Raw genomic sequence first — 21,485 nt, 5'->3', positions numbered from 1 at the left:
CCCCTTAATCTCCTCTTCTCAATTACAACATATCATTTTTAAATAACAGCAGCTACTGTATAATAATTACAAACATTTTGCTAATTTGAAGGGTACAATTTATGTAAATGGTTGCCAAGGGGTATAATATTTGGAAGTGGGTTACCATGGTTTATACATGTGAAAATAAAAGGTTGGGCTTAGAACTGAACCACTGTTCTAAACTGTCATATCATTTAAAATACACATACAGGTCTACCAGTTTGATTGTCTGTGTTCCCTCTGCGGTGAGAATGTATGAGCCTTTGTACTATTTAATACTGTATTTCCCTGTATAAAGATTTCTCTGTACATGGCTATCTTCAGAGACACAGATGGCTTGTGCCAAACACCGCGTGATCTGATATATATACGTATGCTAAATACGCCAGCACTAAAATGACCTGTCAGCACAACAGTAAGACCAAAGCTTTCTAACAATAATGAGAAAACAGTAGAATGCAGGCTCAGATGCAGGATTGCCTATAATGAGCAGAAACTCCATCCTTCCTCCCTGCCTGCAGACTCCTCCTTGGATCTGCTCACTCTTCCAATCCCTTGTCCCCATGCCTGGCTGTCTATACCACCTAATACTCTGCTCTGTCTCATTTCTTCTGTCTGCAGCTGATTTTTTCTCATTATAAGTCTCTTCTCTTATTTTCTATCATTTACCTGCTGTACCACTAATCTTCCTGCCATTTTCTTCCTTTTACATCCCCACTTCTTTTTTTTTTTTCATTGCTGCATACAGATCTAGCAGACAATTTCCATATTACCTTAGTTACCCTCTGTCTCCCCTCCATCTCCATCCTCTCTCAGTGCCAGGCTGTGCCCACAGCTACTGCAGTATGGAGGATGTGGATGGTCAGAGTACAGGCAGAGCCCAGCAGATGACAGGTCCGTAGTTGTATATCTGTATCTCATTTGTCTTTTCATTTTATCATGAAATCATGATTTTGTCTGCATCAATGGCACAGCAATGCATTCTGTCTTACGTTTCATAACCATCCCTTCTGAAATCAAATAGAATTTTATATTATTATTTTTTTTCTTGGCAATGAATGCATTGATAATGTTTTGAAAATGCTAGCTGAGCTACATTGTTATATAACATTGTGAATGGTTTGCAATTTATATATATATATGATTTTTCTATGTATTATGCCAATAAGCATTCCGCAAACTACATGTGTAAGAACGTCATCAACCCCATAGGCTGATTGTAATCATGGTCTTAAACAGGGTCCTTATGGTAAAGTGGGTCACATGATACGCCTGCCTGCACTGCAAGCTGTACTTAGCTCATCGGGTCAGAAATGTGTCGTGTCTGCGTAAACAATACCATAACCATTGTGCTGCTTGGCAGTCTACACGCTGTTTCTTTTAGAAGAGTGCCCCATTTTTCAACTCGCATTTTTTGTTCTTGCAGATTTGTAGAAGCATACTTTGGTAAAAAATTATATCTCAGACACTTGATAGTTTTGGCATACTACGGCTTTTCAGAATCAGCTGCTTTTATATTTATAATACAGTAAAACCTTGGATTGCGAGCAAATGTGCTTGTAATCCAAAGCACTCTTATATCAAAGCAAATTTCCCCAAAAGAAATAATGGAAACTCAGATGATTCGTTCCACAACCATTTATTCATATAAAAATAATTACAAAATACAGTATAAAATGTACTGTATAAAATAAAACAAATTAACCTGCACTTCAGGAGCTTTAGACTATAAAAGATAAGAGAGATGGTACAGACTGCCGTGGCATGAAAGTTGGCATGACATTGCCAGGAAACTTCAAGGAAATTTCAAGGCAACTTCGAGGCAACTTCAGGGAATCTTCCTGTAATGTCAGATCCAAACCACATCAATTAAGATAAGTATCCAACTTAGAGGCAACTTCCTTTAAAGTCTATGGGCACAAGTCAGATAGAAGTCGCCTTGAAGTAGTGCAGAAACTTTTTCTAAATTTGGAGCGACTTCAGTAGTGCTAATTAGGACAGCTTTCATTGACTTAAATGGGATTTCACAAGTCAGATCCCAAGTCACGACAATGTGAACGGAGCCTTATCACATTCAGTTGTGACATGACGCTACTCGCATTGCAAGACCTCGCTTGTTTATCAAGGTAAAATTTATTTTAAAATTTTGCTTGTCTTGTAAAACACTTGCAGACCAAGTTCCTTGCAATCCAAAGTTTTACTGTAATTTCATTCAGTTTTTTGTTCCTAGATTTCCAATGCATAGTGTTACTGAATCTGTTGGCTTAAAATAAATAATCTTAAAAATGCTCCCATCCTCCCTTCTAACGCCTTTGCCTAAGTAATAAATATGTATATATTTTCAACCCGCTCTGGTCCAGTCATGTGATCCCCCCTGTGTCAGCCAGCACCAGCTGCTGGGGAGAGGAGAGAGCAATCGACAATGGTTGGCAATGCTTGGCCTATGGCTTTCCTATGGCCCATCTGTTGTCTACCCCTGCAGCCGCTGCTGGCTGCCACAGGGGAGCCAGATCACAACCAGACTGAAGTGTTTACATCTTTCTTACAAAGGCTAATCAGCATAGGTTTTAGAAGAGGGGTAGGTGCATTCTTTTAATGAGTAAGGACGCGTACACACGAGAGGATTGTCCGTCCAACTTAGTCCGCTGAAACGTGTTTCAGCGGACAATCCGCTCGTGTGTGAGCTTCAGCGGACTTTTTCAGCGGACAGTCTGGCGGACTAAGTCTTTCGGAATTTCCGTAATTTTGTCCGTCCAAACTTGGTTTCAGCGGACAGTCCGCTCGTGTGTAGGCAAGTTGGACGGACTAAGTATGGCGCATGCTCAGAAAGGATTTACACGCCGAAGGTTGCATTGCAGTGTATTGGACGTCCTATTTCTAGTCCCGTCGTACGTGCTGTACACGTCATCGCGCAAGCTTTCAGCGGACTGTCTGTTCATCGTGTGTGGTCAAGTCCGTTCATTCAAAAGTTGGACGGACTGTCTGTCGGATTGTCTGACGAACTTAGTTGGCCAGACAATCCGCCCGTGTGTACGCGGCCTTAGGGTTATCCTGGAATTTTTTATTTTTTTCATAAGTATAGTTAGGGAAATGGTTTCCATGTGGTATTAGGCTGCAATGTTACCAAAGACTGTGTATTTTGTAATAAATGATTCATGCAAAAGATGTTGCATCTTGTTATCAATGATCCACGCAAAAGATCAGGCTTAAAGGTTGGGTTTCCTTTTCAGCTAAAAAGTGGACAATGGCATCCCTTCAGCTGATGTGCAGTGACCAGATGTTTTTTAGATCATTGTTATTTTATTTTAGATCAATTATTTGTTCCCACCATGCTTTGTAGCAAACCACCAGCCTAGTGGCTAAAATATTTGGTTTATAGTCATAAAATATCAGTTAGGCTAAATAGTAAGACCTGTAAGACATCATCGTACACAGAATATAGAAGAGAGATCCAGCACTCAACCAATCGACCTAAGGAGTTTATTGAGGTCATTTTGCGAGATATTCACAAATATGCAGAGCAAACCATAACACACGCATTTCAGGGGCCATGGTGTACCCCTTACGTAAGGTGACAGAAAGCCATATATACAGTATGTATATATATCATACATACACTATATTACCAAAAGAATTGGGACGCCTCCATTTGCACGCACATGAACTTTAATGACATCCCAGTCTTAGTCTGTAGGGTTCAATATTAAATTTGCCGACCCTTTGCAGCTATAACAGCTTCAACTCCTCTGGGAAGGCTGTCCACAAGGTTTAGGCATGTGTCTATGTGAATGTTTGACCATTCTTTTAGAAGCACATTTGTGAGGTCAGGGACTGATGTTGAATGAGAAAACCTGGCTCGCAGTCTCTGCTCTAATTCATCCCAAAGGAGAGGTCAGGAATCTGTGCAAGTCAGTCAAGTTCATCCACTCCAAACTCGCTCATCCATGTCTTTATGGACCTTGCTTTGTGCACGAGTCCAAATCATTTGGTGGAGGGGGGATTATGGTGTGGGGTTGTTTTTCAGGGGTTAGGCTTGAACCCTTAGTTACAGTGAAGGGAACTCTTAAGACGAGCATACCAAGATATTTTGGACAATTTCATGCTCCCAACTTTGTGAGAACGGTTTGGGGATGGTTCCTTCCTGCTCCAACATGACTGCTAGCCAGTGCACAAAGACAGGCCCATAAAGACATGGGTGAGCGAGTTTAGGGTGGAGGAACTTGAATGGCCTGCACCTCAACCTGACAGAACACCTTTGGGATTAATTAGAGATAATACTGCAAGCCAGGCAGATTGGACCTGCTGGCCTTCCTGGACGGAGTAGATCTTCCCGCTCTGTCTCTGAAGGCAGTGGACCACTTGGAATGGGACATAATTTTAGAAGAGGTTCAGATGGCAGCAGCCCAATTGCAGGCGGGGAAGTCCCCTGGTGCAGACGGAATCCCTGTAGAATTTTATTCCACCTATCAGAAATTGATAGCCCCTAAACTGACAGCCCTGTTTGCACGATCTCTGGAGGCGGGGTCGATCCCGTACTCCATGTCGGAAGCGATTATAGTGTTGGTGCCGAAGCCGGGTAAGGACCCTGAGGACTGTGTGTCATATCATCCGATTTCCTTGATTAACGTCGACGCTAAATTACTGGCCAAAGTTTTGGCAAATCGGCTGGCACAGGTCCTGGAGGAACTTGTCCATGTCGATCAAATGGGGTTTATGCCTGGTAAGGGCACTGACATCAATCTGAGGCGGTTGCATTTGAATTTAACTATCCCTGATAACTCCGGGGCCAGAGTCATAGCCTGATTGTATGCCGAAAAGGCATTCGAATCAGTGGAATGGGAATACCTCTGGGAAGTGCTGAGTGGATATGGTTTTGGTCCCCGTTTCCTGAGTTGGCTGCAGCTGCTTTATAGGTGCCCCAGGGCTCGCTTGCGGATCAATGCTAGGCTGTCGGAGGGGTTCCAGTTGTGAAGAGGTATCCGCCAGGGCTGCCCCCTCTCCCCCTCTCTCTTTGCGCTGGCACTGGAGCCTCTGGCTGTGGCCCTGTGGGCATCTGGAAGAGTGGAGGCAATAAATTGGATCAAATCTGTCCTTTTTCCTCTGGACCCGGGGTCGAGAGCTGCAGCTGCGGATACTCAGCTTAAATGGGTTACCAAATTCAAATACCTCAGGATCTTGGTGGGTAGTGACCTCTTGGCATATTATGAACTTAATATACGTCCCGCCCTGCTCCAGCTCAAAGCCAGGTGCGCTTCATGGGGGAAGCTTCCCCTAAACTTGTTGGGGCACATCAACCTTATAAAGATAGTGTTTCTTCCCAAATTTAACTATCTATTTAGGAATTCCCCCATTTGGATCCCGAGCGCGTTTTTTGATGAGGTGGACAGTTGTGTTGGGTCCTTTATCTGGGGGGGTTCCACACCTAGACTTGCGCAATCTACCCTCTGCCTGCCTGTGCGCTGTGGAGGGCTGGCTCTACCTAACTTTAGGGTGTATTACTGGGCAGCGGTTCTAGTGTTGGTCCGTTGGTGGTTTGCCCACTCTAGGGCGAATGCTGCGGTCTGCCTGGAGGTGGCTAGAGTGGGATCCCTAGGGGATCTGAGCAATCTAGTGTATAGAGGGCCTGGGGCATACCCCGGACTTCCACTCCCAACTAAGACAACGCTTAGGGTGTGAGTGATGGCTAGGAAGTGGTTTCTTAAACCAGGTGTGTGGTCGCCCCGACAGCCGCTGTGGGGGAACCCTGGGTTTCCCGTATTTCCGAACCGTTCCGGACCCGAAGGTATGGGCAAGGTACGGGGTGAGGACGTTGGGTGACATCATGCCAGCTGGAAGATTGCTGTCCTATAAAGACCTCTCCATTAAATTTAGTCTACCTAGGTGGATGTATTTCTGTTATCAGTTGCGACATGCGGCAAGAGCACTGCTTCCGGAGACTACAACCCTCTCTATGGACCCCATAGAGGAGCTCTTAGCTCAGGATTTGCTTTCCAAGCCTCTCTCATCCCTTTATGTATCGTTACTCAGTGTAGACTCTCCCAAGTTGGAGAGATTGTGGGAGGCCTGGAGAACTGACATTCCTACACTGGAGAGAGAGGACTGGAACGACTGTTTTGAGTGAAGCTTGGGACTGGTGATCTCATCTAAAGACAAAGTGATCCAGGCCAAATTTCTACATAGGTCATATTACACTCCGCAGCGACTGCACAGATTGTACCCACAGAGAGACCCCACTTGCATTAGGCGTCGAAGGGAAATAGGGACGTTCTACCATATGTTCTGGAGCTGCCCTGCTGTGGCCAGCTACTGGGCTGCAGTGTTCGAAAACATCAATGAGCATCTTGGTCTGTCCCTGGCCCAGTCCCCAGAGCTGGCTCTTCTTGGCATTCAAGAGGATGACCAGAGGCCACGCTACTCCAAACTCCTGGTAGCGTTTTTACTTTATTATGCCAAAAAGGCCATTCTCCTTAGATGGACTTCCACGTCCCCCCCCCACGGTGGCTTTATGGGAAGATAGCATAAACAAGGCCCTACCGTTATACAAAATTACATATCTAAGCAGGAAGTGCCCTAAGAAATTTGAGGGCATTTGGTTACCCTGGACAGCTTGAGTCTTTCTATGGCGGCCTCCCCCCCTTCCCTTATTCCTCTCCTTCCCCTCCCCCTCTCTTCCCCCTTCATCTCCTTCTCTTTCCTGCCTTGTCCTCTCCCACTCCCTCTTTCCCCCCCACTTCTCCGGGATGGCCTGCCTGGAGTCAATAAGGATACATTGCAAAAATGACTGATACATTGAACTCGGAATTCCAATAAAGTTGTACAACCTCTATATAAGATGGACGATGCATACTTATCACTTGGTATATGCTCTGTACCAAAGTTGTTTATTTGTTCCTTGTTTGTATATTCTTAATAAAACACAGTGAAAAAGAGATTCTATTCACCAGGTCAGGCCAGTATGATGAAAACACATATTCTTAAACTCTGCAGCTTGGGTTGAAAAGTTCTATGTTATATTCAGGGGCAGACTGACAACACTCAGGGCCCCCAAACCAAATCCAGCAAGGACCCCCTGTCAGGCCCCACCTATGACCCATCCCTGACCCCACCCATGGCCCATACCTGACCCCACTCCTACATTTTGCACAAAGTACAACTTCTGCTTTTTTTTTAATGGGACCTGGAGGGTGGTCGCTCTGTAACAGTGTCCATTAGACAGTCTATTAGAAAGCAACCCCTCCAGGCCCCATTTGAGTCTACAACAGAGTCTAATGGGATCTGGGGGGGGGGGGTCTCTCTCTCTAACAGTGTCCATTAGAGATTCGCTGTTAGAGAGAGACCCCTCCAGAACTTATTAGAGACTACAAAGGAGTCTAATGGAACCTGGAGGGGGTCTCTCTAACAGAGGCTCTTTCAGTGCCCCTTATAGAGTCTGTTAGAAAGAGTCCTCCATAGGTCCCATTAGAAACTACAAAGGGGTATAATGGGACCTGGAGGGGGGCCTTTTTCTAACAGAGTGTACAGTGAACACCATCATTCACTCTGGTCCTCACGTCACCCCCTCCTTGTGCCATGACTCTCACCCCTGCCCCAACCTCTCACAAAGTAGAAATAAAATTTGCACTGTGCAGCACTCCTCTTACCATAACTATCGGTACTGTAGCTGTGGCTAATTCCCCTGTGGCTGGCTGGCTCCCACGTCCTCTGTTGCTGCATGGCTCCTGCCTCACCAACAGTGCCTATGAATGCAGCCTCACCACCTGTGTCCATAATGCAGCCTCACTACCAGTGCCCATAATGCAGCCTTACCACCAGTGTCCATAAAGCAGTCTCACTATCAGTGCCCATAATGCAGCCTCACCACCAGTGCCCATAATGCAGCCTTACCACCAGTGCCCATAATGCATTCTCACAACCAGTGCCCATAATGCAGCCTCACAAGTGCCAATAATAAAGCAGCCTCATCACCAGTGCCCATAATGCAGCCGTGCCACTAGTGCCTCCCCATGCAGCCTAATCAGTGCATGGGGGTTAGAGAGGAGAGCCGCCGGATCACACAGATCTCCCTCTGTTACACCTGGCGCCGCTGTCATCCGATGTCCTGCCGGATAGACGTCACACGTTCCCTGGCTTTGGAGCAGTGTGACATCTATCAAAGGAGCCAGGAGGCGAGACATCAGATGACAGCGGTCGGAGTGTAAACAGGACATCCCCGCTCTGTGCGGTGCTCACCCTCCCCCTTTAACTCCGAGGCAGCGCTGGGGCCCAGGTGGGCCTGAAAAGATGGTCGCTGGGGGCCCGCAGGAGCCATGAGAGTTTCAGTAGGTGACGCTGGCAGACCACCTGCAGCGTCAGGGCCCTTGAACCACGGCCGAAAATAACAACCGGTCAGTCCTCCCCTGGTTATGTTTATGAACCTGTGATAATTGGCTGGCTTCCTTCCAGCTGGCTATGGCCCTTTTTAGTGATGGCCGAACAGTTCGCACGGTGGTCGTCTCGCAGCGAATTTCGGCTGTTCGCGGTCTGCCCGATCGGCGGACTATTGCCGCCGTTCGCCCGCCGGACTTCCGTGTTTACTGTGTAAAAGAACTTTGACCTATGATGACACATCCATCATGGGGTACAGGGCAGCCAATTGAGACATTACAGCACATGGACACTTGGACATTCCCCCTAACTTATAAATAGACCCGATCAGGCGGCCATTTTACATTCTTTCTTCTGTCCTTATAGGGAGAGGTTGCTGTGTGGAGCAGAGAGAGATTGCAGTGACCCAAATCGCTAGCTATTTGGTACACAAAAGTTCTTTTCAGGACTGGTATATGTGTTAGGTGTAGTTCAGGATATAGGTTTGAGGCACTGCTGTGCTACTGATTGTTGCAGCAGCCTGAGTGTCTTTTGTCAGTTTAGAGAAAGGGACAGGACAGTGTGTGCTGCAGGGACAGTCAGTTTAGTCATTAGCTGTTACTATCAGGTCCACAAAAGTGCTATTCAAGTTATTGTTCCAGCAGCCTCTGTTTTGTCAGTTTATATAGGGACATATATGCTATTCTATAAGGACTGGTATAGGTCCACAATACGTAGGGTTGAGGTGCACTACTGCTGACCGCTGCCCTATACTGCAGCAGTCCTTTATCAGTATAGGGACTGACGTACACTCTGCTAATCAGTCACACACAACCTACTTGTTCCACAAAGGTCCTTATAAGGACTGGTAACTTGGTCTAGGGTGCTACAGTACATAGGGTTGAGTGAGGTACAGTCTGCTATTCTATAAGGACTGGTATAGGTCCACAATACATAGGGTTGAGGTGCACTACTGCTGACCGCTGCCCTATACTGCAGCAGTCCTTTATCAGTATAGGGACTGACGTACAGTCTGCTAATTAGTCACAACCTACTTGTTCCACAAAGGTCCTTATAAGGACTGGTAAGGTATAGGGTACTAAAGTACATAGGGTTGAGTGAGGTACAGTCTGCTATTCTATAAGGACTGGTATAGGTTCACAATACATAGGGTTGAGGTGCACTACTGCTGACTGCTGCCCTATACTGCAGCAGTCCTTTATCAGTATAGGGACTGACGTACAGTCTGCTAATCAGTCACAACCTACTTGTTCCACAAAGGTCCTTATAAGGACTGGTAAGGTATAGGGTACTACAGTACATAGGGTTGAGTGAGGTACAGTCTGCTATTCTATAAGGACTGGTATAGGTCCACAATACATAGGGTTGAGGTGCACTACTGCTGACCGCTGCCCTATACTGCAGCAGTCCTTTATCAGTATAGGGACCGACGTACAGTCTGCTAATCAGTCACACACAACCTACTTGTTCCACAAGGGTCCTTATAAGGACTGGTAACTTGGTCTAGGGTGCTACAGTACATAGGGTTGAGTGAGGTACAGTCTGCTATTCCATAAGGACTGGTATAGGTCCACAATACATAGGGTTGAGGTGCACTACTGCTGACCGCTGCCCTATACTGCAGCAGTCCTTCATCAGTATAGGGACTGAGAGTTTTGTCACAGGGTCATTTAAAAAATGACAGGCAGAGGAAGAGGCAGGCCTTTCTGCAGGGGTGGTAGGGGTAGGGCAGGAGCAACAGGCTTGAGCCAAAGTGGGAAGTTGCAGAAGGTGCGTTCAATTACTTTAAAGGATGCACCAGACTTGGTTGAGTGGCTCACTCGGCCTTACTCTTCTGCACCCTCCTCATCCTCTCGATCTGCACCCTCTTCTTCACTCTCTGCTATGTGCACCCCCAAAGACACTACCACCAACAACACCACCACATACCTTCCGCTTGAGTCACAGGAATTATTTTCCGATCCATATCAAGACATTTCTGATGCGCAGCCACTCTTGGTATTGGATCAGGAAGAGGAGGTAGCAACAACCGCTACTCAGCAGTCTGACGACAGTACCCAGATCAGCCCAAGGAGGAGGTTGGTCCCCGGTGTTGCTGCCTACTCCGAGATCTCTACTTATAGCGGTGTGGAAGGTGACGTAGATGATGACGTGTCTAGTGATGTCACGTGGGTGCCCACAAGAGAGGAAGAGGAGGGGAGTTCAGAGGGAGATATGGACCAGCAGATAGGGAGGAGAAGCAGGAATAACTTACATTGCACAGGAGGGACAAAGCAGACTGCAAATGTATCAGGAGCAAGTCATTGACCATGTATGGTCACATCTGGTGCTCCCAGGACACCGGAACATGGCTCCGCAGTGTGGGCTTTTTTTAACGTGTCCGCAGCTGACAATAGCGTTGCCATCTGCAATCTTTGCAGTCAACGCATTAGTTGCGGTAAGCCCAACACTCACCTAGGGACGACCGCCTTAAGAAGGCACATGAGCAGCCATCACCGAGCCCAGTGGGAGCGACGGAACACACAAAGCCACACTCCAGGCTCTCACTGTCCAGCCTCGTCTTCTACTTCTCCTTCTCCTCTCTCCTCACAATTGTCCTCCAGTCCACCTTCCATCACGCCAAGCTCACGTTTTTCTGCAAAAAGGCAGGCTTCCGTGGGCCTAATGTTTGAGCGTAAAAAAATGATGACGCCGGATAACCCTCTTGCCCAACGGTTGACGGCTGGCTTGTCAGAACTCATAGCCCGCCAACTACTGCCATATAAACTGGTGGACTCGGAGGCCTTTCGCAAATTTGTGGCCATTGGAACACCACAATGGAAGGTCCCAGGAAGGAAGTATTTCTCACAGAAGGGCATCCCAGAGCTATATGGCCATGTTCAGCGGCAAGTGAATGTATCTCTGGGACACAGTGTCGGTACCAAGATACATCTGACCACAGACACGTGGTCTAGCAAACACGGGCAGGGAAGGTATATCACTTTTACTGCCCACTGGGTGAACCTTCTGACGGCCGTCAAGCATGTAACCCGTGGCACCCGTGTAGATTTGGTTTTACCACGACGGATTGCATGCAGGCCTGGCTCTTCTTCTCCTCCTCCTCCTACTCCATCCTCCTCCCTCTCCTCCTCGGCTGACTCCTCCTTTTCCGCTGCTAGCGTCTCTTCCGCTGCGCCGCCCAAGCTCCCCAGAACCTATTCGACATGCCAGGTGAGACGTTGCCATGCCGTGCTGCATCTGTTGTGCCTGGAAGCCAAGAGCCACACTGGCCCGGCACTCCTTTCAGCTTTGCGTTCACAGGCAGATCAGTGGCTAACACCGCTCAATTTGACAGTTGGTAAAGTGGTGTGTGACAACGGTGCCAATCTGCTTAGCGCATTAAAACAGGGCAAAATCACGCACGTGCCATGCATGGCACACGTCTTAAACTTGGTCGTGCAGCGATTCCTTGTAAAATACCCTGGGGTCCAGGACATCTTGCGGCAGGCAAGGAAAATCTCGGCCCATTTCAGAAGATCTTACACGGCCATGGCTCGCCTTGCTGACATTCAGCGGCGACACAATCTGCCGGTCAGACGTCTTATTTGCGATTGCCCGCCGCGATGGAACTCAACCTTCTATATGCTTGATAGGCTGCTCCAGCAGAAACGTGCAGTTAACATCTACCTGTATGAACTCTGCGGCAGAACAGGTTCTGGGGAGCTGGGTTTTTTTTCACCGCGCCAGTGGCTGCTCATGCGCGACGCATGCAGGCTTCTGCGGCCATTTGAGGAGATCACCAAACTGGTCAGCCGCAGCCATGGCGCCATCAGTGACATGGTACCTTATGCCTTCTTTATTGAGCGTGCATTGCGTCGTGTCATTGATCAAGCTGTGGAGGAGCAGGAGCGGGAAGATGAGGAAGTCGCAATGCTGGATGAATTCCCAGGGGGGGCTACTCTATCTGAGACAAGTCAACAACAGGAGTCTGAAGAGGAGTCAGAGGAGGATGGTGCCGGGGCGGATGAGGAGGAGCAAGAAGAGCATGCTTTAAACCTTTCTGGGACCCCTGTTGTTGTGCGTGGATGAGGAGAGGAGAATGAAGAGGACGACATTATCCTGGATGATGAGCAGGAGCCAGGCCACCACACCGCTTCCAGTTTGGTGCAAATTGGGGCCTTTATGCTCCAGTGTTTTAATAGGGTATAAAAAGCATAAGGGTCAAGGACCAGTACTTGGTGGCAACGTACTTAGACCCCCGGTGCAAACACAAAATGGCGGAAATGCTACTGCCGTCACAGAGGGCTGTCAGAATGCAGCACTTCCAGGCCTTGCTTCGTGAAATGCTGCATTCTGCTTTTGCGTGCGCTGGCAGAGGAGCAATTCCCACTCCCAGAGAAGGAGTTGGTGACTTCGGATACGAGGTCATTCTTTCAGCCGACCCATCGACAGGTGTCATCCGGATCCAGCATCAGGGAACGCCTAGACCGCCAGGTGTCCGACTACATCGGGTTAACGGCCAATGTGGACGGTCTGAGGAGTGATGAACCCCTGGACTACTGGGTGGGCAGGCTTGACCTCTGGCCAGAGCTTGCCCAATTTGCAATCGAACTGTTGGCTTGCCCCTCATCCAGTGTCCTGTCCGAAAGGACGTTCAGCGCAGCAGGGGGGATCGTGACCGATAAGCGTACTCGCCTAGCTCACGACAGTGTTAACTACCTCACATTTCTAAAAATGAATGAGGCATGGATCTCGGAGGAATTCAACACATGTGACCAGTAGACCATGTATATGTCTATAAACAATTTTTTTAATCGAGCACACAGACCTTCTTTCTTCATTTGGCTCACTTCCTTGTCCAAAAAAAGCACACCGTACTATATGCCCGTACCCTCCTCTTTGAAGAGGTTGAGCGGTGTCATATTTCTACTGGGGGTGCTTATTATGAGGGGCTCCCACCATCCCTGTGCTGTGCTGACTTCCTCCAGGGGCTGCTTATTATGAGGGGCTCCCACCATCCCTGTGCTGTGCTGACTTCCTCCTGGGGCTGTACCTCTGCTGTGCATATTATGAGGGGCTCCCACCATCCCTGTGCTATGCTTATTATGAGGGGCTCCCACCATCCCTGTGCTATGCTCATTATGAGGGGCTCCCACCATCCCTGTGCTATGCTGACTTCCTCCTCGGGCTGCTTACAGTGCAGGTGTCAGTGCTGTATATCACGGTGCTGATGTCAGTACTCTCTATCACGGTGCTGCTGTCAGTGCTGTATGTCACGGTGCTGGTGTTAGTGCTTTATGTCACGCTGCTGATGTCAGTGCTCTCTATCACGGTGCTGGTGTCAGATCACTCTATCACGGTGCAGGTGTCATTGCTGTATGTCACGCTGCTTATGTCAGTGCTCTCTATCACGGTGCTGCTGTCAGTGCTGTATGTCACGGTGCTGGTGTTAGTGCTTTATGTCACGCTGCTGATGTCAGTGCTCTCTATCACGGTGCTGGTGTCAGATCACTCTATCACGGTGCAGGTGTCATTGCTGTATGTCACGCTGCTGATGTCAGTACTCTCTATCACGGTGCTGCTGTCAGTGCTGTATATCACGGTGCTGGTGTGAGTGCTTTATGTCACGCTGCTGATGTCAGTGCTCTCTATCACGGTGCCGATGTCAGTGCTGTATATCACGGTGCTGGTGTTAGTGCTTTATGTCACGCTGCTGATGTCAGTGCTCTCTATCACGGTGCTGCTGTCAGTGCTGTATATCACGGTGCTGGTGTTAGTGCTTTATGTCACGCTGCTGATGTCAGTGCTCTCTATCACGGTGCTGGTGTTAGATCACTCTATCACGGTGCAGGTGTCATTGCTGTATGTCACGCTGCTGATGTCAGTGCTCTCTATCATGGTGCTGCTGTCAGTGCTGTATATCACGGTGCTGGTGTTAGTGCTTTATGTCACGCTGCTGATGTCAGTGCTCTCTATCACTGTGCTGTTGTCAGTGCTCTCTATCACGGTGCAGGTGTCATTGCTGTATGTCACGCTGCTGATGTCAGTGCTCTCTATCACGGTGCTGGTGTCAGATGACTCTATCACGGTGCAGGTGTCATTGCTGTATGTCACGCTGCTGGTGATCATCTCCTGCACCCTCTTCTTTGCCTACCCTGACCTTCCCTCTCCTCCATTGCCTTCATGCGCTCCACAGTCCTGAATTGTCACAACAATTTCCCATATAAAAAAAGAATGCTTGTAGTTGTCGATCCCAGATTCACCTCATACATGAGTTATGTCATTGGCCATGTGGTGGGACTATGTTTGCACAGCTATTAATTATTTTGTGGCTGCAAATTTGACCTGTAGGTTTGCAAAGTTCGCCTCCCATTGAAGTCAATGAGGCCCGCCACGAACGTTACGGTTCGCAAACTATCGGCCGCGTTCGCGAAACGTCCCGTCGGAAGTTCGTCCATCACTAGCCCTTTTACCTCTTCCTCTGGCTCCTTCCTTATCCTGTCTGTGAAGGTTCTCATTTATCCAAGTCATGTAATACCTACTATTTGTAGAATTTAGGAAATGTCTTCAACATTACAGAACAAGTCCAGTTGAATGTGAATGACTAGTTACATAGTCACTCAGGTTGAAAAAAGACACTAGTCCATCTAGTTTAAGCAGTAAAAAAAAAACACATATACACACACACACACACAAAACCTCCATATATACAAATCTATATCTGATCCAGAAGAAGGAATAAAAAAGAAGCCTGATCCAATTTGCTCCAATGGGGGAAAAAATTCCTTCCTGATCCCATGAGGCAATTGAATATTCACTGGATCAACTGCCCCTCTGTTATTACCTATAAATATTAGTAACCCAATTATATTGTGTGCATTTGGGAATGTATCCAGTCCCTTTTTTAACCGGTTCCCGATCGGCGCACGCCGGTGTACATTGACAGAATGGCACGGCTGGGCAAATGGGCGTACAGGTACGCCCCTTTAAATTTACCGCTGTGCCATCGTGTACACAGCGGCGGCGGCGCATGTACGTGCCAGCCGGGACCTCCGTGAGTGGTGTTGCGGGTCCCGTGGACTCAATCGCTGCGGGGATTACCCACGATCGTTTCACGGGGATGAAGAATGGGGAGATGCTAATGTAAACAAGCATATCCCCGTTCTGCCTAGTGACAGTGTCACTGATCTCTGCTCCCTGTGATTGGGAGCAGAGATCAGTGAGGTGTCACACGTAACCACGTCCCCCCACAGTTAGAAACATGCCCCAGGACACACTTAATCCTTAACCTGCCCCCTAGTGGTTAACCCCTTTACTGCCAGTGTAATTTCCACAGGAATCAGTGCATTTGTATAGCACTGATTGCTGTATAAATGACAATGGTCCCAAAAATGTGTCAAAAATGTCCGATGTGTCCGCCATAATGTCGCAGTCATGATAAAAATCGCAGATCGCAGCTATTACTAGTAAAAAAAAAAAATATTAATAAAAATGACAAAAAACTATCCCTTATTTTGTAAACACTATAACTTTTGCACAAACCAATCAATAAACGCTTATTTCAATTTTATTTTACCAAAAATATGTAGAAGAATACATATCAGCCTAAACTGAGGAAATTTTTTTTTTATATATTTTTGGGGGATATTTATTATAACAAAATGTAAAAAAAGGTGTTTTTTTCAAAATTGTTGCTGCATCGAAAATGCAAAAAATAAAAACCGCAGGGATAATCAAATACCACCAAAAGAAAGCTCTATTTGGGGGAAAAAAAGGACATCAATTTTGTTTGGGAGCCATGTTGCACGACCGCGCAATTGTCAGTTAAAGCGACGCAGTGCTGAATCGCAAAAAGTGCTCTGGTCAGGAAGGGGGTAAAATCTTCTGGGGCTGAAGCGGTTAAATAAGCTATGCCAGAACCAGTTTTGGAAGAAGTCTATTCCACATTTTCACAGCTCTTACTGTAAAGAAGCCTTTCCATATGTAAATGGTAAATGTCTTTTCCAACATACTTAAAGAGTGCCCCCTTGTCCTCTGTAATGACCTGAAAGTCAAAACCCCAACACCAACTTATGTATTCTTACATGTTGATCATATCCACCCTTAATCTCCTCTTCTCAAGAGAGAATAAATTCAGTTCCTCATATCTGAGCTCCTTCATGCCTCTTATCAGTTTGGTTGCTCTTCTCTGCCCTTTATCCATTTTCCGATATCCTTTTTGTGAACTGGTGCCCAAAATTGAACTGCATATTCCAGATGAGGTCTTACTAATGATTTGTACAGGGGCAATATCATACCTCCCAACCGTCCTGAATTGCCCGGGCAAGTCCTGTAATTGTCAGGTCTGTCCTGGATCCCGGCAAGTTTCATTCCGGGACAATACAGTGCCCCGGAATGAAACTGATCAGCTCGTTCGCGATTTTGCATCGACCGCCAAATTTTCGATGATGTAATCCGGCCTGGCCAGCCCAGTGGTGTAGCGTGGGGGGGGGGGGGCAGCCGGTGCTCTCTCCCCTGTGTGCAACCTCCTGTGCCACCATGATAGCCATATGTTGCTGTCCCAAGATGAGTGATCTAAGTGCTTCCTCCAGCCCCTACACCTACACCTCCAATGAGGCAGACTCCACAGCAGACTCTGCAGCACCCTCCCCCCACCCAGGGACTCCAGGGGTCCTGCCTGCTCTGTCCCCCATGATTCCTCAGGTGCGGATCACGTGCGGCCTGTGTGTGTGTGTGTGTGAGGGGGAAGGGTGGTGCTCTGTGCAGACAAGCGTACGGCGGCTGCTGGCAGAGCTTTCAGCCTGCGGGGGATACCGAGTGACTCATCTGATCTGGAGGATGATCATACTGGAGGCCTGACCTGGAGTGGTGAGAGAAACCACTGTGTATCTGTGGGAGCGTAGTCAGTAGTGTGACTCTGACGGGGACACTTGCTGTGGGGGGGGGGGGCTCTGATGGGGACATTTGCTGTGGGGGAGCTCTGATGGGGAGACTTGCTGTGGGGGGGGGGTTCTGATGGGGACACATGCTGTAGGGGAGCTCTGTTGGGGACACGTGTGGTAAAGCATATTGTAATACGCATTGTGGAACTTAACCTAATCCTCTGCTTTGGGTAAAAGGGCTGCTTGATTCTGTATGTATGGATAATATAGAGTTACTGGAGTCAGGCTGCACATGCTCAGTTTGGTGTGTATTGTAGGAGAGTTTTCTTTTCTTGGGAGAGTGCATGTGATCAGCACAGGGCCAATCAGCATTATCCATAAATTTGCCTTATCTTTCCCCAGTCACCCACTCTAGATTATTTTGTAAAGGGCCTACATACTCAGACCAGATCTTATTACTATTAATATATTTTAAGAATTTTGGGGGTTTGCTCTACTATCTTTTGCAATCTGTCGCTTGTTTTAAATTTTTGCGGCCTTGATTTCCTTTTTACATATTCTGTTATATTCTTTGTAATGTTTAAACAATGATAGTGTTCCTTCCTTTTTATATTTTTAAAAGCTCTTTTCTTATTTTTTATAGTTTTTATAACTTTGGCAGTGAGTCACATTTCCCATGGAAAGATATTTTGTGTGTTCACAAACAGTCTTTTTGAAGAATTCCTACTTCTCTTCTGTGTTCATCAATGCCAATATACCCTCCCAGTCTTTTGCATGCGATAAATGAAGTACAATTCATAAAAAAAAGATAATGATTATGTGGTATTTACCAGGAAAAAAAAAAACTCCCAATAAATATCGCTTTAAAAACTCTTACAAATGGACCAGAGAGTAAAGAAGCATGCAATATTTACCACCAGGTGGTATCACATGTGGTATTTGTAAAAAAAAAACAGCGTGGGGGGTCGACAAATAGCTGGCTGCTAAGGAGCACGCTGCATCCTTAACAACCGATGACTTATCAGCTGTCAGTGAGTTCTCCGCTGGCAGCTGAATGTCAAAAATAAAAAAAAGCATACAATTAAAAATGATGGGAAAAATAGCGTGGGGTCTCCCAATGCATACCAGGCCCTTCGGGTCTAGTATGGATTATAAGGGGAACCCCACATCGAAAATGTAAAAAAACATTGTGGAGTCCCCCCCAAAATCCATACTAGACCCTTATTCGAGCATGCAGCCCAGCAGGTCAGGAAAGGGGGGGGGCAAGCGCACTCCCCTGAAGGATACCAGGCCACATGCCCTCAACATGGCAGTAGTAGGCAGCCAGCCTTCATCGACGCAGGATAATTTTTATTGATTATTTTTGAGGTGTGATGGGCAGCATGATTGATGATGGATTTACATCGGGGACACTTTTTTTATTTTTAACCACTTCAATCCTGGATACCCCCCTCTTGCCCAGGCCAATTTTCAGCTTTCAGCACACTTTCAATGACCATTGCGCCGTCATGCAACACTATATCCAAACAAAATTTATATAATTTTTTTTCACACAAATAAAGCTTTTTTTCAGTGGTATTTGATCACCACTGGGGTTTTTATTTTTTTTACGTTCCAAATAAAAAAAGAATGAAAATGTAAACAAAATATAGTTTTTCTTTGTGTAAATAAGTAAGTTTTCCTTCACTGATGAACACTGATGAGGCTGCACTGACAGGCACTGATGAGGCAGTACTGATTGGCACTGATGATGTGGCATTGGTGGGCACTGATGATGAGGCACTTATGGGCAGCACTCATGGGCAATGATAGGCGGCACTGATGTGCGCTGATAGGTGGCACTGATATGCAGCACTGATGGGCACTCATAGGTAGCACTGATGGGCACTCATCTTAGAGAGTATCTAATGGACTTCATTACGCCCTACCCTATACCCTATATATCATACATCAAATCAATTCAAATGGGAAGTATGTTTTTCTTAAGGCTTCCATATTTAACAGGACAAATCACTTTGGCCAACACATACCTCCTTAAACCAAAGACAAAACCCTACTTATTGCCCATTCTATCTCAACTAGCATACTTTATGGAGGGCACAGTGATTCTAGAAAGAGACTTTAATCTCCTTTTGGATACTACTTTAGGCAAACCCGTGCTCTCCCTCTCCTATTGACTAAACTAAAAAGCAATTACACGTGTTCTAAATGGTTGACATATGACGTATTCAACACCTAGAGCTAGAGATTACACATGCTACCCTAGCAGTCATAATTTCTATAACAGAACTGCAAATTTTCTTATTTACCATGAAAACTGTGTACTGAACCGCCCATCTTCAGTCATTTTTTCATCTTTCAATTTATTAAATCTTCAGCCCTTGCTGTTTTAACTTTGGCTAGTAAAATTTTTTTTCTACCAGTAAATACCTTATACAACTTGCTTCCTCTATCTTTTCTGGTAATTTGTGCAGGAAAGTGACATCCCATCCAGCTCTCTCTCTCACTCTCATGAGAGTTTGCCAGCAAGGGAGGGGTCTGGAGAGTGGAGAAGAAATGAATCACAGGAGAATCACAGGAGAGCCAAGGAGAGCTGCAGGGCTGGATGAGGGCGGTGATAGGAGGAGACTGCAAAGATCCATGTATATTCATCCAGAGAGGAGAAATGTGCAGGCAAGCAGTGGTGTGTGTGAACGTGTCTCTGTGAGTCTGGGTAAATCCAGGAAGTGGACAGGCAGCAGCTTCAGCTGCCCACAGTTAAAATGGCTGCAGCCAGACTTAGTGAAGGGAGAATTCTGCAACATATTTGGCAAGTACAGAATCACAGTATGCATATGTAAAGTGGTTGGAGGGAAACTTTTAGGATGACAAAGATGTTTTTATTACAAATTATATGGGCAGACTGTACGGTAGCTCATCTTTAAATATGGTTAGATCACTCTCCACTCTTCCTCACATTACAAATCCCTAACACCTTTAAATTATCTTTTACTTGGAAACTCTGTGAGAATCTACTGTTACTTGTAGCGTGCAGAGTAGACATTTAATCTGCTCGCCTCAACTTTATTGCGGACCATGAGTCAGACCTCACGCCAGATCCAGTGAAATAGGAAGCCCTCATAGTCGTTGTACGAGGCATCTTCATTAAACACAGTGCTCAAATTAAAAAAGAAAGGAGCAATGACCTTGCCAAAGTCTTGCAGTTGCAGAGAAGAAGTCCTGTTACAAAAAGGACTTGTCACTGACTACATGCCAGGATTTAAATACAATATGAGTTGACAAACAAAAAACTACTAGGCATGAAAACCTTATAATTTAAGGACCAGTTAGAAGTGCTTTTTTATCAACACGGTTATAAATGTGGTAGATTGTTGGCTTGAACCATAAGACAACAAAGAGCCACTAAGAATGCACACAAAATTTACAACAATTCTGATACCAACCCTGCACCTATGATAAGTGGATACAATTAACTGCAACAGCTGCTGTACATCTCTAATCCAAACTCGAAAAACAGTAGTATTTACAATTATTGAAACAGGTGCAGCACTTTGTGCTCTATACCAGTGGAGGCAACCTCGGCCCTCCAGCTGTTTTGAAACTACTAAAGTCCCATGAGACATTGCAAGACTCTGACAATCACAGGCATGACTCCTAGAGGCAGAGGTATGATGGGATTTGTAGTTTCACTACAGCTGGAGTGCCGAGGTTGCCTACCCCTGCTCTATACCAATTAAATACCTTAATAAAAATCAATTTAAAAAAATACACACTACCAGCAATCTTAAAACTCCCAGTCCATATAGATACCTTTCCAAAAAGTTCTCAATTTTTTTAAGTCCAGTGTAGACCAAAAGCTCCAACAGCGTCTTCTCTGGTTATGAATCACTTGTACGGCTTCACTCAAGAAAAAAAAAAAGAAAATACCAAATAGTATAGTATGTCTAATCCAATTGGTGTATTTAGACAATGTGTTTATATTGTGCTAACATCAAGATCCTAAAAATAATTCCACTGGATCACAAGATGTGTTCCTATATAAATACCCTTAGCCTAATATTTCTCAAACAATGCCTTCCAGAACACTCCAATTCAGCTTTTCCTCTGTGTCTCTATCTCCCCTTCAGAAGAATTCTTCCTCCTCCTTTCTCCGGATAGGTATTAGAAGCTCCCAAAAAAGGACGTATAAACACATAGTGTAATAATGCAAATAGCTTGATTACCACAAATTAAAAATGC

At 46.2% G+C, this 21,485-nt stretch overlaps 1 protein-coding gene across 3 annotated transcripts in view; it reads left to right on the top strand.

Annotated features, from left to right (window-relative positions):
- Positions 1 to 587: 587 nt before the first annotated feature.
- CCDC136 (coiled-coil domain containing 136) overlaps positions 588 to 21,485 on the top strand; it is a 153,166-nt gene continuing 132,268 nt past the window's right edge. For all 3 annotated transcript variants that reach the window (XM_077472990.1, XM_077472991.1, XM_077472989.1), the window contains exon 1: positions 588 to 915. In XM_077472990.1, coding sequence (XP_077329116.1) covers positions 867 to 915 — 49 coding nt within the window. In that variant the 5' untranslated portion in view covers positions 588 to 866. The remainder of the gene's footprint in view (positions 916 to 21,485) is intronic.

Source organism: Lithobates pipiens, unplaced genomic scaffold (genome assembly GCF_037356315.1).
Source record: "Lithobates pipiens isolate NorthernLeopardFrog02 unplaced genomic scaffold, aLitPip1_a1.2 Scaffold_8, whole genome shotgun sequence".
NCBI classification, from domain to species: domain Eukaryota; kingdom Metazoa; phylum Chordata; class Amphibia; order Anura; family Ranidae; genus Lithobates; species Lithobates pipiens.
This window is presented reverse-complemented; position numbering and strand designations above follow the sequence as displayed.